The sequence below is a fragment of the Polypterus senegalus genome, chromosome 12 (genome assembly GCF_016835505.1).
Source record: "Polypterus senegalus isolate Bchr_013 chromosome 12, ASM1683550v1, whole genome shotgun sequence".
Classification (NCBI taxonomy): Eukaryota; Metazoa; Chordata; class Cladistia; order Polypteriformes; family Polypteridae; genus Polypterus; species Polypterus senegalus.
In genome coordinates, this window is record NC_053165.1 from 153,339,099 (window position 1) to 153,355,349 (window position 16,251).

Genomic DNA, 16,251 nt, shown 5'->3' on the forward strand with positions numbered 1-16,251 from the left:
CTTCACTTCTGTTTTTATGGGATCATTTATTTATTGGTACTTGGCACTTTTTGCACCATCCCCTTGCTCCATTGTAACATTACCGACGAGCGAGATGGGAACATGCAGCGAACCCGCATCATCACAGACTTTACCTCAAAACTGTAACCTCCTCTCCACTCAGTTCCTCCTCACTTCCGTCATGCCAGAACTCGACTCATTCAAGGTTAGTTTTTTTTTGGTTGTTTATGGTTAGTTTTTGTAAAAATTCTGGATTTTTCAAATCTTCATTTTTTCCCTGTGCTTAAAACTCATGAAAAAAAAGTGTTTACAGCGAGTGGTTCGTAAGGCTGTAGCGTGAACTCTTGCAATGTTACTTTTCTCTGTTCAAGGATTTCTCAGCGTTATTCAATGTTTTTACATTTAGTTTACTATGACGCTGTGCATTCTATGGTATAATTAACTATTTTAAAAAAATATATTTACATACAGCTCGTACAGTCCAGAACGGATTAATTATATTAACATATGGGGGGAAATTACTTCAGGTCACAACCAAATCGGGTTGCAACCAGAATTTTGTAACAAATTACGGTCGTGACCCAAGGATCCACTCTACTTGGTTTGCAAGGAAAAGCTTGGGTTGCTGCTGGCAGAGGTGTTGGTGAGGCCAGTAGGGGGCGCTTACCCTGATGTCACTACACTGGTTACCTGTGCCATTCAGAACTGATTTTGAAATACTCCTCATGGCTTACAAAGCCTTCAATAATCTGCTCCATCTTATATTTCAGTATGCCCGTCACCTCTCAGATCTTCATATGAGGGTCTGCTTAGAATTCCAAGAGCTAAACTAAAAAGAAGTGGTGAGGCGGCCTTCTGCTGCTATGCACCTAAAATTTGGAATTGCTGTCCGATAGGAATTCGCCAGGCTAATATGGCGGAGCACTCTAAAAAACTGCAAAAAACACTTTATTTTAACATGGCTTTCTCATAGCTTCATTTTCATATAACTCTGATATTCTGTTTATGCGTTGATTTATCATTTCTATCACGGCTCTGCAATCCGTACTAACCCCTACTTTCTCTGCTGTTATTTTTCCAGTTTTCTGTGATGCCGATCTGTGCCACCAGAACCTGATCAGGGCACCTTGCCATCCCTACATTGATGGATTGAAGGCCAGAAGTCCACATGTGAAGCTTGTAAATCATAAGGACTGATTTTGATCATTGATGTTAGGTAGAATGCCCAGTGGGGGCCGGGTGGTCTCGTGGCCTTCAAAACCCCTGCAGATTTTGTTTCTTTCTCCAGCCCTATGGAATTTTCTTTTTTTTTTTCTGTCCTCCTGGCCATTGGACTTTACTTTATTCTTTGTTACCTACTATTGCCTAACCTTATTTTTATATTTTTCTTTTTTCATCTTGCAAAGCACTTTGAGCTCCATCATTTGCATGAAAACGTGTTCTAGAAATAAATGTTGTTGTTGTTGGACTGAATGCGGATCCCAATGGCCCAGCGCAGTGACAGGGACACCGTGCTGTAAAAATGGTGCTGTCCTTCACATGAGACTGAAGGTGGTCATTAAAGATCCCAGGGAATCTTTAATAAAGAGTAGGGGGCATCCTGATGTCCTGGTTAAATTGCCCACCATGGCCTAGTCATTCAGGCCCCCCAATCACCCCCCACCCCCATCTTTAATTGTCTTTTTCTCTCACTCTTTGACCACCTAACAGCTTATGTGTGGTGAGTGTACTGGCACAAAAATGGCTGCCGTCGTATCATCCAAGTGGGTGCAACACTTTAATGGTGCTTGAAGTGTCTACCCCACTCACTGAAGCGCTATGCAAATGGAAAGAATTATTTTTATTATTATTATTATTATTAAAGGATTCACACATAAACACACAGGAGTTTATCCGCAAACTCAGATGAGAAATGGCCTTTAGATGGTTAACCTATTACAACGATGACATCAAATGTCACGACCCCGGTGACCACACCCCCTACATGTGAGCCACACCCTGACGACAGGACTCACAAAATGGCAGCCCTATTTTTCTCAAAATGTGTTGCTGACTAAATGAAATGCTTGAATTCTAAAACCTCAGAATAGATATAAACTTTACTTAAAATCAGCACAGGGGAAGTCCACCAAAAATGAATAAGAATTGTTCAACACAACAATAGGTAGTGACTTATATGGCAGGCGTTCACATGTTTGGTCCGCGTGTACAGCACGTGACTAATGGCGAGCAGCAGAAGTGGAGGGGGTTCAGGCTGGCAAGGAATTCTGCATTCATTCATGAGGGCATCAAATACCCCAGAGGTGGGGGCACATTTCAGTTGCACTTTTTCAGATTTCTTTCCTGTATGTGACAAGATATCAGGGCATCTTAGAGACCACCTCCTGTCCTCGTATCGCATCATTAATGCCACAGTTGCAGTAGTCGTAACTAAACGGAGGTGTCGCTCGCTCCCGTGCCTCGTCGGTTTTTCACAACATTTACCTTCGCAGACTTCGGTCTCCGGTTTGAATACGTAGCCCTTCTGACAGGAGCAACTGTAACTTCCAGGCGTGTTTCTGCAGAGCCCGTTGTCACACAGTTGACTACGCAAACTGCACTCGTCGATATCTAAAGGAAAAGAAAAGACGACATTAGAATACAACCTCACTTCGATAACGAGAGAGACGCAGACCAGGCGCTCATGAAGTACCAGTGCAGGTTTTTCCAGTATAGTCCACTTCATATCCTGGGTTGCACTTGCACCGGTAGGAGCCAATTAAGTTTTCACAGACTCCATATTGGCAGATGTCAGGGTCCAGGAGGCACTCATTTATATCTATAGCAAGAAAAAAATAAAGACATTACAATAAGCAGAGGGCGGCACGGTGGCGCAGTGGGTAGCGCTGCTGCCTCGCAGTAAGGAGACCTGGGTTTGCTTCCCGGGTCCTCCCTGCGTGGAGTTTGTATGTTCTCCCCGTGTCTGCGTGGGTCCAAAGACATGCAGGTTAGGTGCATTGGCGATCCTAAATCGTCCCTAGTGTGTGCTTGGTGTGTGAGTGTGTGTGTGTGTGTGCGTGCGCCCTGCCCAGGGGTTTGTTCCTGCCTTGTGCCCTGTGCTGGCTGGGATTGGCTCCAGCAGACCCCTGTGACCTGTGTTAGGATTCAGCGGGTTGGATAATGACTGACTGACAATAAGCAGATACATGAAAACAACTTTCCTTCAATGGCTACAGTGCCCACCCTAATGTTTGGGACCAGGAGCTGTTTCTCGGCTCTACAGTTTAAAGTTACAAATCACACAATTCAGACATTGATTCAGACATTCAGACCTGTTGTGAAACACAGGTGGTATGCCTTCAAGGTGAATTGGCCTGAAACAAATCTCAGTATGGCACGTGGTTAAACTCTGGTGCCATCCCACATTGGAGCGTCCATATTTGTTTGACCTTGGCTTCAACTAAACTAACAGCAGAGTGTGGAACCACCCAGAAGCCATTGCAAACGTGTTTTATTGCATCAGGTTCTGTTCGTTGAGGTTACCGCATCATTTTTCAAATTGCCTTGACGTTCTGGTTTACCTTCTGTCACACACGTGCGCTTGGGAGGCCGTCAAAGGGTTTCAAAGGGCGCAAGACCAGGGGTTGGCACCGAGGGTTAATGCCTCTTCTCCTCTTTCTGCAGAACTTCTGAAGAAAAGACCACCTAAACATCAAATGCTCATTCCTGACCTCACTTCCGGCCCTCCTCGATGACATCACTTCCTGGCACCCAGAGATAACCTCATGCCACTTCCTTTTTCCTTGCAAACTCACTCTTCCTGTCTCCCTGTTATTAAAGCCTGCCATTTTGCCTGTCGGTCAGTCCCAATTTGGGACCCCAACAGTCTCAAATTGACTTCTCAGTATACGGGGTGGGTCCCCAACTCTTTGTGACTTGTCCTGTGTTTTCTTACACCTCGTAATTTACCCGATGTGACATCAAGCAGCAGGGACGAGTGAAATGGAGTGACGGACGTCACTCCTATAGGCAGCCATTGGGCAGAAGCTCCCGCTGCCCGCGCGACTCTCCTGCTGTTTCACTAACTTGTAAAGTTTTGCCCTCCAGAGTGGCTATCGGACGAGTAAAAGGAGGAAACCATCCAAAATATACGAGACAAAAGTGACCTCTCTCAGGGTGAATCTGAGAACGTAAACCGTCACTGAAGCTGCACAGAATGTCCTTCTGTTCTAAGGTGGACAAGTTCAGTGGGATTTATATTTCACGGACGCCAAGGAAATCTGAACTTTCCTGATATCTATCCATGAAGAACAAGTGTGCGAGACCTCAACAAAATCCATCTAGTGGGAGCCAAGTTGTTTCGTGCAGCTGGAGAGATGAACAGACGTGACGGTGACTGTAGACACCTAGAGTGTTAGGTGGCGGGTGTGCGATCGTTAGACTTATCTGAAGGAGGGGGTGAAGTGAAAGGAATCGGAATGTTCTGGAGATGGAGCCAGCTGGCCATGCAGGGAAGGAAAACGAAAAACACCCATCGGCCACATCCCAATTCGCAAATGAGCTTTCACCCAGCAAAGATCTCCCAACAATGAGACGCCATGGCGGGTGACCGTCAAGTGCACTGTAGACACCCTTTGTGTAAACCCACATAAGACGAAGATAAGAGGCCATCCCAATGTGAGTCGCAAACCCATAGTGCTCCCAGAAACTTGAATTATTATCTAATATTATTATTAAAAGTTTATTAAAAAATACCCATGAGCAGAGTTCAGTAAGCAAAAGCTGTGATTGTTACCTTCTCCGGTAGATGAACGGCCAACTCCGTGAGGACAAAGAGCCAGGAATTCACCTAATGACAAAAAAAAAAACATGGATATGAAAATTAGCCATGAGCAGCACACGCATGGTAGATATTACAGTCGGGCCTCATTCTACCAGTCACCAGTGTCACATACGTGCTCATCGGGGACAGCAGCAGAAAGGTCTGTAAATGGGGCTAGTCATCTGCACTTATACCTTTTCTTCTTCCTTGCAGGAACAAGTAAAACCAGCCCCACTTCCCCTTCTGGCTTCGGACCACACCCCTGGGTGATGTCACTTCCCTTCCTCACACCGACGACCCGCCTCTTCCTTCCACTCCGCTATATAAGCACACCAGCCATCTTTTACAGCAGTCACTGGTATGACTCGGTCCGAAGAGACCACTCGTCTCGCTAATAAGCAGTTTTCCCTTTTTGCAACAATCCTGACAGTATATGGGGGTGGATCCCCCTAACCCCACCACTAAAATGTACTTTTTGGTGAACCAGGGATGGTCTTACAAATTTGAAAAGTACAATTGACAAATTCATTTCTACAATTCATGTTGAGTTGAGTCGAGTCAAGCAGCTTTATGGTCATGACATCCATACAGCGCATTGCAGCATACAGTGGGATGAAGAAACAGGACCAGAATGCACCACACACACAAAGAAACAGGACCAGAATGCACCACACACACAAAGAAACAGGACGGCTGCAAGACAGCTAAAGAACAATACTGCACTATAACAGATAAATAAATAATAGGTAAGTGAATAGACAGTAAGACATAAATAATTACTAAATAAAATTACCGCATATGCTCACGTATAAGTTGTGTCTTGAAACCTGAAAAACCGATTATAAAATCTGACCCCGACTTATTCACCTGTTCAAAAATACGACACTTAATTTATTTTTTACATCTTCTTGCCTCCTCCAGTCTCGCATCAGTTTCTCAGACGCATCGAATTTTGTTGCAGCAGCATATTTACCAATTTCTTTTGCTACTTCAACGACTTTTAATTTAAAACCAGCTTCATATTTTCTTCTGATCGTAGATAAGGGATGCTCTTACGATAAAGGTGTATGAGGGTGTGAGATACAAAAAACACAAAACAGTGCAAACGTCGCTTTGGAATAGTTTGGGTATCACCGTGTGGTCACGTAGGCACAATATATAGAAATAAAAGTCTGTGTGCTCCTTGGCTACTCTCTCAAGTGGGTGTTAGCATATCATAATCTCTTGGACCAATAGCGTGAGTTTTCCGGATTCAATTTATAAAATACCAGAAATTATACAGTAAAATCAAACCCTGACTTATACGTGGGAGAACTTAAATGCGAGTATATACGGTAATAATTAAAACAACGGTAAGGACAAGCGTAATGAGCATCCTGCATGTAAACTCCCTACCAGGAGCAGATCTGAGGGGCAGGGGGAGCAGCACAGAGTTCAGGGTCTGGACAGTCAAGGGGTAGAAGGTCTTATAGAACCTGGTAGAACTGATTCAGATGTCACAGTACCTTCTGCCAGCTGAAAATGGGGCAAAGAGACCATCGGGGTGGGTGACAGAGGTCCTTCACAATGCTTTGCAGATACAACGCTTTACAAAGATGTCTGCCATGGAGGGCCGAGAGGACCCAATAATCTTTTCCGCAGTGTTCGCTACCCGTTGTAGGACCTTGTGGTCGGAGACACTGCACTTCCCAAAAAAAACAAGCATAAGAAATTTGACAAACGAGAGGAGACCACTCAGTCCATCAAGTCCGTTTGTTTAGCTCATAGCTCAGCTGTCCCACAGTATCTCATCCAGATTCTCCTTAATGTTTCTCAAGGTTTCTGCTTCAACTCCATGGCTCGGTAGTTTGTTCCAGAGTCCCACAACTTGTTCTTGCTTCAATTCTAACTGCACTTCCCTTTAAGGTCCACAGATGTTATTTCACCTTTAACTTTCTACTTTATCAACGGCTTTGAGGATTTTGAAGATCTTGATGAGGTCCCCACTCAGTTTCCTCTGCTTGACACTAAACAGGTTCAATTCTCTGAGTCTGTCCCTGTAGGTCATGTCCTTAAGTCCCATGATGCACCTGGACTGCTCTCCTCTGCACAGCTTCATGTGCTGCTATGTCTTTCGTGTAGTGTGGTGACCAGATGTGCACACAGAATTCCAGGTGTGGTCATAGCAGTGCATCATATAGTGTGAGTGTAATGTGCCTTGACTTAAATTCAACATTTTTTATGATATAAACTTTTTTTTTGCCCTTTTATTTGCTTTTGCTCATTGCTTAGTCGATGAAGACGTTGCATCAACATACACCCTTACATTTTTTTCAGAGGTCGCTTCCTGTAGCTCTGTGTCTCCCGTCTTGTATTTCTAATTGATGTTCCTGCTGCCCGTGTGTAGAACTTTACACTTTTCTAACATTAAACTCCATTGTCCAGCTCTGAAGGTGGTCCTGGTCATTTTGAATTCTTTCTGCTGCCCCCTTCAGAGTCCGCCAATCCCTTCAATTTTAGTGTCATCTGCAAATTTGACAAGTTTGTTAACTACACCAGAACCAATGTCACTAACATGAATCAGAAAAAAGTAATCATCCAGGGATAGACCCCTGAGGGTCTCCACTGATGACCCCCACTCCATGAGGACCACTCTCCTCTCCTCTGTACTCTTTAAAAACAGCAATGCAGCTGGTCAGAGCGCTCTCTGTGTGTCTTCTTCAAAGAAGTGGAGATGCTGCTGCTGCACCTTCTTGAGGATGCCGGTGGTCCTTATTGACCAAGTGAAGTCAACTGCCAGGTGTACACCAGGGAATTCAGCGCTCTTGAGCAGCTCTACCACGAAGCCCCTGATGGGTCAGTGGGGTACGGACAGCATGGGCCAATAACGTCTTGAAGGCAAGCGTAAGAAAAGTCGCCTCATTTCTACTTCTCGAGAATTACTTAGAGGGGCACCCTTAGGGACAAGGTGGCAGATTGAAATCTGAGTGTTGTCAAGGAGGAGTCCATCTTGGAGATTTCAGATGGCTGAGCTTCCTTCCATGAAACGCAATGCGACTCTCTCGATGGTGGATGCACGTCTTTTCTTGCCTTTGAGAACACGAAACGCATCAAAATGTGGGTGCCTTTCGGTGCCAAAGGGACACAGATGATGTGCCACTGCTCGATTTATTGATAAAAAGTGAGGTGCCCAGGTCATACCAAAGGGATTTCAAGGAAATCACATCCATTTGGTGGGTCAGGGAAATCAGGACGAAGGGCTGCCATTTAGCCTTCTGTGAACGCAGGGTGGGGTGCAGAGTAGAAAGGGCAAAGTTGGTTTAGAAGGGGCTTACGTGCTATACAGCTGGGGAGTAGCGATGGATGGGGGATTCAGGAAGAATCATAGGGTAAAATTTGTACAAGTTAAACAGGGGAGGACACATCACTGCTTCAGTACCCTCAAATCAAACTTCATCTTCCTCTTCACCGCTTCTCACTTCTTTGTGGGGTCGATCTGTCTGACCAGTCCCCTCCATAGAATTCGGTCTCAGTAAGACCCTTTTCCTTTACTCTATACTATAGGTGGCACACATGCTTCCTCCCCGAACCCAAATGACCACCAAAATAAGAACAGAAGTGACAAAGGAAGAGGGTTTTATTACCCCAAACAGGTAGACATTCAAAATGGCTCCCCATAAGCACACAGGGGCTTAACAGTAATAAAAACTAAGGCCTTCTGGACGGTCTTTTGACCCTCTAGCCTCCTTCATTGGCCTAGTCACTTAGCAAACTCTAAGACCCCCTGTATACTGACTGCAGGGGCCTTAAATGCCAGAGTCCGGGTAAGCCCTCACTGCTCATTGCAGGTTACCCGGCCAGCGCTCAAAGGACTGCAGGTACCCCTGAGGAGCCCCCCTAGTGGCAGTAGGATTCCCTGCAGTCACCCAAACCACAGACAGAGTCTGTCTGTCTGTCCTCCCTCTCCTATTCTCCTGTGATTTCAGCCCCCAGTGCGCTCATGTGGCCTGGGGGACATCAACAAGGATAATAAATCAATTGTTCCTCTTCCCACTTTCACACCATCCACCTCCTCCTCTGCCTCCCAAAGAAGGTTATGGATATTTTGTTCCAAAACATTTAATCTTTAGTTTCATTTCCTTTCTGGATTACAGTCAGTCATTCAAATCTAAGCCCTCAATGGTCAACACATCCAAGAAAGTTCTCAACGACAAAACGTAGGTCACCTGTGTTCAGGGCTGGGCACGGCTGGCAAGGCTCTCCAAAGGCAAACTCGGTGTTGAAACAGCAGCAGGTGGACTTGGTGAAGGCGCCGTTGAAAGGCGTGATGCACTGGCCCCTCGAGTACCCTCTGTAACAGGTGCTGCGCATGTGCGTGTCTGCAAGGGAGACAAAAGGATCCGCTGGTTAGGTGCCACTCACGAACATCACCCTCACCCCTAAGTGACAATAAAACTTGAATTTGATTTTTAAATTCATTAGGAGTAGTGAGATCACAAAGACATGCTGACACCTGGCAGTCAGTACTAGATACTGAAAAGGCTGCAGGGGGAGCTGCCTGAATTACAGAATAAGAGGATTAGTGGGTAAGGGAGAGAAAGAAAAAGAAGGGAATGAAAATGGAGGAAACACGAGAAAGTGAAAGACTGAGGATCAAAAGTAGAGTCACTGATGGAGAGGGCGTCCATGTCACTGGGTCATCGGGCTGGCTCTCTGTGCCAATGGGCAGCTTACAGAGGACAGAGAGAGGGATAGAAAGCCACTATATAAAAAATAGATAGATAGATAGATAGATAGATAGATAGATAGATAGATAGATAGATAGATAGATAGATAGATAGATAGATAGATAGATGTGAGAGGCATTATATAACAGACAGATAGATAGATAGATAGATAGATAGATAGATAGATAGATAGATAGATAGATAGATAGATAGATAGATAGATAGATAGATAGATAGAAGTGAGAGGCATTATATAATAGTTCCCTGTGTTGGTTTGGATTGGCTCCAGCAGACCCCCGTGACCCTGTGTTAGGATATTGTGGGTTGGATAATGGATGGATGGATGGATGGATGGATAATGACTGACTGACATCTATCTATCTATCTATCTATCTATCTATCTATCTATCTATCTTATAGTGCCTTTCTTATCTATCTATCTATCTTATAGTGCCTTTCTTATCTTATCTATCTATCTATCTATCTACCTACCATATAGTGCCATATACATTTATATATACATAGTGCCTTTCATACAGATCTACATATCAATCATAGAGTGCCGTACATAAAGTCTATGTTTTCTATCCAGGAGCTGCTCCGTCTCATGGCTCCCTCATGTTCGTGAGGCTAACACTCTCGTTCGGTCAATTCAGGGTCCCTCATCATCCTCACTGCTCATCTCAATCTAGTTATTTCTCTCTTGACTTACCAACACAGACACGACCATCCAGACTGACAGCCAGGCCTGGAAGACATTCACATCGGTAGGAGCCTTCAGTGTTCACACAGCGTCCATTCATGCAGATGCCTGGTACTTCACACTCGTTGATGTCTAAAATGGAGGAGAAGTAAGGATTAATTATTCATTTTTTTGTGTTTTGAACTCACATTTTTCTTTGGCACACAGCGGCCATATAGCGGTCATTAATGCCTCACAGACATTCTTTGTTAATATTAACATCCCAAAAATATTTCTAGGAAGACAGCAACAGAAAGTAGCAGAAGGTCCCTCATTCCTTTAGGCGACGGTTCACCCACGCAAGAACAAAATGTCTCATATTTTTGCCTTAAGTTTTTCCTTATGTTTTCAAGTCTGTGACAGATGAAAGCAAAACCACATAAAACATTTCGAGACATTCTAGCTTTGATAACAAGAACGAGCAGATAGCAGAGACAGACATTAAAATGTAAAACTTTACATTTTTATTGTGATTTTGGAAAATGTTTGGTGTAGGCCTTTCAGAAGCCCAAGTTAAAGATGGTCACATCCACCAGATGGAGGTAATGCCCGTAAATGCAGACGGTGCCCCAGAGGAGAGAGCTGTACGGGGGCACCAGGTAAATTGGGATGACGGGGACAGCCGACAAGATCCCGTCTGAGTTCCTTTAGCCACTAGAGGGCACCCTGGGGTTCTAGTAGGGCCCTTCTGATTCTGGCGATACAGGTGAGGTGGCCTGGTGAATGTGGAAAGCTACAGGTGACCTCTGATTTTTATAACCTTGAAAGTGTTGAGCTGGACTAGTTAAAGGTCTGAGTCTAGTCAGATCCAGCAGACAGCCTTTTATTTTAATGTAATTTAATATTCCTCTCTCTGGTAACTTTTCATGTCTTGCTAACCATTTTTTTATATCTAAGATAAACTCTATGGCCAAATGTTTGTGGACACCTGACCAGCACACCAGTACGAGCTTGTTGGACATTCCGTTCCAAAACCATGGCTCTTAATATGGAGTTGTTAATTTTTTAAAAGTCTACATTTTTTGACTGTCCACATTGCAGTGCTGAGCTAGCATTTTCAGAAGTTTACAATTATGGAGAGCATAAGGGGTAGTGTGAATGAATCAAAATCGGAGACTGATATCTGAGTTGTGAAATGAAAATGTAGAACTGTGGACGGGGTCTGAAACATGCAGCCTTCGTCCTGTTGAGTTACCTCAGTGTCTAAAGCAGGCTGCTCCATGGCTGGATTAAGACCTTTAGAGGCCCTAAGCTCTTAAGAGATTTTGGTGCCCCCATATATATGAGCTGCACTCACTCTCAGTGGACCACTGACCAGGACAGCCGACGTGACCAACACAAGAACGACCATGTGAGCCTCGGTGGGCCGTGTGGCAATTATCAGATTCTTACTTTGTTGTATTCCCAAGACTAATATATATCATTGACCTCTGTTATTACTATTTTATTATTATTTTTAGTGTTGTATATGTACGCACTTTATTAGGTACACCATACTAGTTCCAGGTTGGACCCCCTTTTACCTTCAGAACTGCCGTAATTCTCCGTGCCACAGATTCCAACATTCCTCTGATTTTGGTCCATATTGACATGACAGCATCACTCACTTGCTGCAGATTTGTCAGCTGCACATGCAGGATGTGAGTCTCCTGTTCCACCACATCCCAAAGGTGCTCTCCTGGATTGAGATCTGGTGGCTAAGGAGGCCATTTGAGTCCAGTGAACTCATTGTCATGTTCAAGAAACCAGTTTGAGATGATCTGAGCTTTGTGACATTGGCGTGTTATCCTGCTGGAAGGAGCCATCAGAAGATGGGTACACTGCAGTCAAAAAGGGATGCCAGTAATACTCAGGTAGGCTGTGGCATTTAAACGGGGCTCATTTGGTACTAAGGGGCCCAAAGTGTGCCAAGAAAATAACAACCACACCGTAACACTACCAGCACCAGCAGCCTGAACCCTTGATACAAGGCAAGATGGATTCATGCTTTCATGTTGTTGACCCCACCACCGGAATGCTGCAGCAGAAATCGAGACTCATCAGACCAGATAAAGTTTTTCCAATCTTCTCTTGTTCCATTTTGGTGAACCTGTGTGAATTGTAGCCTCAGTTGCCCGTTCTTAGCTGGCAGGAATGGCCCCCAGTGTGGTCTCCTGCTGCTGTAGCCCACCTGCTTCAAGGTTGGACGTGTTGTGTGATCAGAGATGCTCTTCTGCATACCTCGATCGTAACGAGTGCTTATTTGAGTTTCTGTTGCCTTTCTAACAGCTCAGATCAGTCTGGCTACTCTCCTCTGACCTCTGGCATCGACAAGGCATTTTCACCCACAGAACTGCCCCTGACTGGATATTCTCCCCTTTTTCAGACCACTCTCTGTAAGCCCTAGAGATGGTTGTGCGTGAAAATCCCAGTAGATCAGCAGGTTCTGAAATACTCAGAGCAGCCCGTCTACCACCAGCAGCCACATCACATTCAGAGTCACTTCAGTCCTCTTTCTTCTTCCCCATTCGGATGCTTGGTTTGACCTTCTTCATCTTGACGAGGCCTATAGGCCGAAATGCACTGAGTTGTCACCATGTAATTGGCTGATTAGATATTTGCATTAACTAACAAGCAGTTGGACAGGTGTACCTAATAAAGTGGCCGTTCAGTGTATATGTATGTCATTTTTTTCATTTAATATGGGAACCTCTTTTTGTGGCACCTGGTTCAGCTGCACCATTTTCAGTTTTGCCCCACATGCTAAAATCCAGCAATGGAAAATGTCTATGGTGCCCCCCTTCCTTTGATGCCCTAAGCTCGTGCTTATTTTGCTTAATAGTTAATCCAGCCCTGGGCTGCTCACATTTTTTCCAATTACATTTTTTTTATTATGAAATTCACTTAAATTAAAAAACAGAAAGAAAAGGATAAAAAACATACCTGTGCAAAACCTCCCGTTTGCTGACAACTGGAAGCCAGATTTGCAAATACATTTGAAGCTGCCATCTTCGTTAATGCACATCCCGTTGAGGCAGATATTCCTGATGAGGCATTCGTCCAAGTCTGCAGGGTGGAACAGTTCAGAAGGGGAAATCAGACATGTTACACGTGTCAGGAAATGGAGACTCAAGCAGGGGGGTTTAAAAGACCCGCCAGATCCAAGCATCCAATGCATCAACCAACCATCCATCCAATTGTGTTCATTTAGGTTTCTAGGCCTCCACCTAGCAATTCGTTTTTTTCCTATTTATTTACTACTGGCCGGCCCTCGTGGCACCACCCATGTAGTAGTGAAACAGGACAAAATTTTAAAATCAATAAACAAACGGGTATTGTTAGCTAAGCGGGGGCAAGTTACGCTCCAAAACACAGAGGCAGAGCGGCTCTCCACTCCTGACATCATGCTTCCCCCTCCCCTTAGCCCGCTGCGTGTTTCTCAGATTAGTGCGAATAAATCGTTCCTGCACGTGAACTATAATACATAGCACGATGAGAGAAGTCGCAAAATCAACCAGAATGTTCAAAAAAATTATAGAGAAAAACCCGATCTAAATCCGATAAGTACTTCTCACGTTTAATAGCTTAGCGGATGTAAGATACGCCCCAAGGCTGACGCATGAGTGAGTAAGGCCCCGCCCCCTTCGGCCTGCTGAATGTCTCTCGGATTCTCTTAAATAAATTGGCACCGCAAGCGAACTATGATACTTGGAGCGATGACAGAAGTTGTAAAATCAACCGGAATGTTCAAGCAAAATTATAGAGAAAAGGCCGATCTAAATCCGATAAGCAGTTCTCTCATTTAATAGCTAAGTGGATTTAAGATACGCCCCCAGGCTGACGCATGAGTGAGTAGGGCCCCACCCCCTTCGGCCTGGTGCATATCTCTCGGATTCGCTCAAATAAATTGGCACCGCAAGCAAACTATGATACTTAGAGTGATGAGAGAAGTCACAAAATCAACTGGAATGTTCAAGCAAATTCTAGAGAAAAACCCGATCTAAATCCAATAAGTAGTTCTCTCATGAAAAGCAGACACGCATACAGACAAACAGACAGACATTGGATTTTATGTATACAGAAAGGAATGAGGAGGACACAAAATAAAATTCCCAACTACGAATAATTACGTTTTATTAATTTATTAGCAACGCTACCTGCCAAAGACAGGCAGTAGAATAACTTTGCTATCTCACATCCCACATGTACCTTCAGCGCCCTTCCTCTTTATCCCCATGTGTCTGAACGTCACTTCAGCAATGCCCCCATCTCTCAAGTGTGTTCTCCTAAATTTTGCTTCTCAGTCTCCGTCATCATTTTAGATTCTCCTCTCACACCATCCCGTCTTTGAAGGCGACTCTCAGCGTGCCTCCTACTCCATTTCTCCTCCTCGTGTGTCTCACTCACTCGCACTTCCTCTTTTGATCTCGTCAATATGCTAAACTGACCAATCACACCTAAAGTCAAACTGACCAATCGTATTGCTCTAAGGGACTGGACACACACATGTATCTTATTGTTGTATCATATAGCAGGTTTAGCAGGCACTTTTATCCAAGGTGACTTGCAAAGCAAATTGTAATACATACAAGACAGACGAGAAGGTGCAGGCATCAAAAGCAACACAGAAGATCAAAAAACGAGCAAAAGAGATTAGGACTACGACTACTATACAATTAGACCTGCAGCTGGATTAAGCCAAATGCCAACGTCCTCAACTCTGTCGATACAACAGTGGCCATCCTGTAGAAGAGACGCTAAGCAAGTCCAAAACGTTTAACGAAGAGCCGCGTCTTCAGAAGACACTGAAACAAGAGCAAGTTGGGTGCAGTTTAAATGGACACAGCTTTGGATCGAAAATGGAGAAGCACTCTCCAGTCTTGGTATGTCTGGGAAGAGGGGGGGACGGTCAGGAAGAGGCAGATCAGGGACTTCTTGATGGGACATACGGAGAGACCATAGACTGGCGATATCGAGGAGCAGAGCCATTCAGAGTAGTGTAGCTCACGTCGAGAGCTTTGAATTGATCTTTCCACAACAATGGGGTATCCAGTGAAGAGACTGAAGCAGAGTAGTTGGAATGAAATGATGAAGGAGGGATACTGGAGGAGCTGGAGAGGTGTGATAGCAGTGGAAGGAAACTCCGGAAGCAGAGAGTTGCGATAGTCCAGCAGAGAGATGAGGATGAGGTGTCGTGTGGCATAATTTGTGAGGAAAGGTGGGATATTATGAAGAACGAAACAATACGATTGGGTTGTTGAACAAATATATTCAGTGAATGAAAGTGAAGAGTCCAGAGTCACGTTGAGATTCCTGACTATGACTGATGGTGAAAGGGTGACATCTTCGAGAGCAATGTCTATTGACCAATGCAAGGAAGGAGAATCAGAAGGGAAATACAAGAAATCTGACTATGAAAGGTTAAGGTTACGGTGATGAGCATTCATCCAGGATGATAAGGCAGAGGGACAGCCGGAGATCTGGGCTGAAACCTGTGAGGTTGTAAGAGGGAAATGAGAGAAAGATCTGTGCGGCATCAGCAGAGAGGCGGCAGGAGAAGATATTACATTGTATAAGAAGTGAATGCAGAGATACAAGGGAAGTGGACCCAAAACTGATCCTTGAGGCACACCTATGGAGAGTTAGACCAGGAGGGACAAAAAGCTCTGTCAGACCTTTAGAACTTGACCCACTCCAAAGCAGAGTCTGTCAAGGGAAGAGATAAGCAAGGAGTGGTCAACAGTATCAAAAGCAGATGTATAGTCAAGAAGGAGAGAGAAGCAGCTTGAAGAGAATGTGTGACTATACCGTCTCAGCAGAAGTGGCCCTGGTGGAATCCAGATTGAAGAAGATCTCGTAGATTGTTGTTAGAAAGGAAAGAGAAGAGTCGCTTGTGATCTAGAGTTTTGGACAGGAATGCTAAGAGGGAGACAGGGTGGTGATTCCCATTGGCAGTTGAGGTTCTTGAGAATAGGGAAGAACAATGAAGGTTCCATACAAACTAATCTAGTTTAGGGTTGCCT

General features: G+C 44.6%; 1 protein-coding gene across 1 annotated transcript in view; it reads right to left on the reverse strand.

Moving 5' to 3' along the window:
• The window catches only part of fbn1 (fibrillin 1), a 260,794-nt gene that overhangs the window by 103,353 nt on the left and 141,190 nt on the right, over window positions 1-16,251 (reverse strand). Inside the window, exons 15-20 of the mRNA XM_039771381.1 lie at window positions 13,172-13,294; window positions 10,220-10,342; window positions 9,007-9,159; window positions 4,775-4,828; window positions 2,693-2,818; window positions 2,485-2,610 (exon numbers count right to left, since the gene is read on the reverse strand). Of these exons, the coding sequence (XP_039627315.1) occupies window positions 2,485-2,610; window positions 2,693-2,818; window positions 4,775-4,828; window positions 9,007-9,159; window positions 10,220-10,342; window positions 13,172-13,294 (705 nt within the window). The remainder of the gene's footprint in view (window positions 1-2,484; window positions 2,611-2,692; window positions 2,819-4,774; window positions 4,829-9,006; window positions 9,160-10,219; window positions 10,343-13,171; window positions 13,295-16,251) is intronic.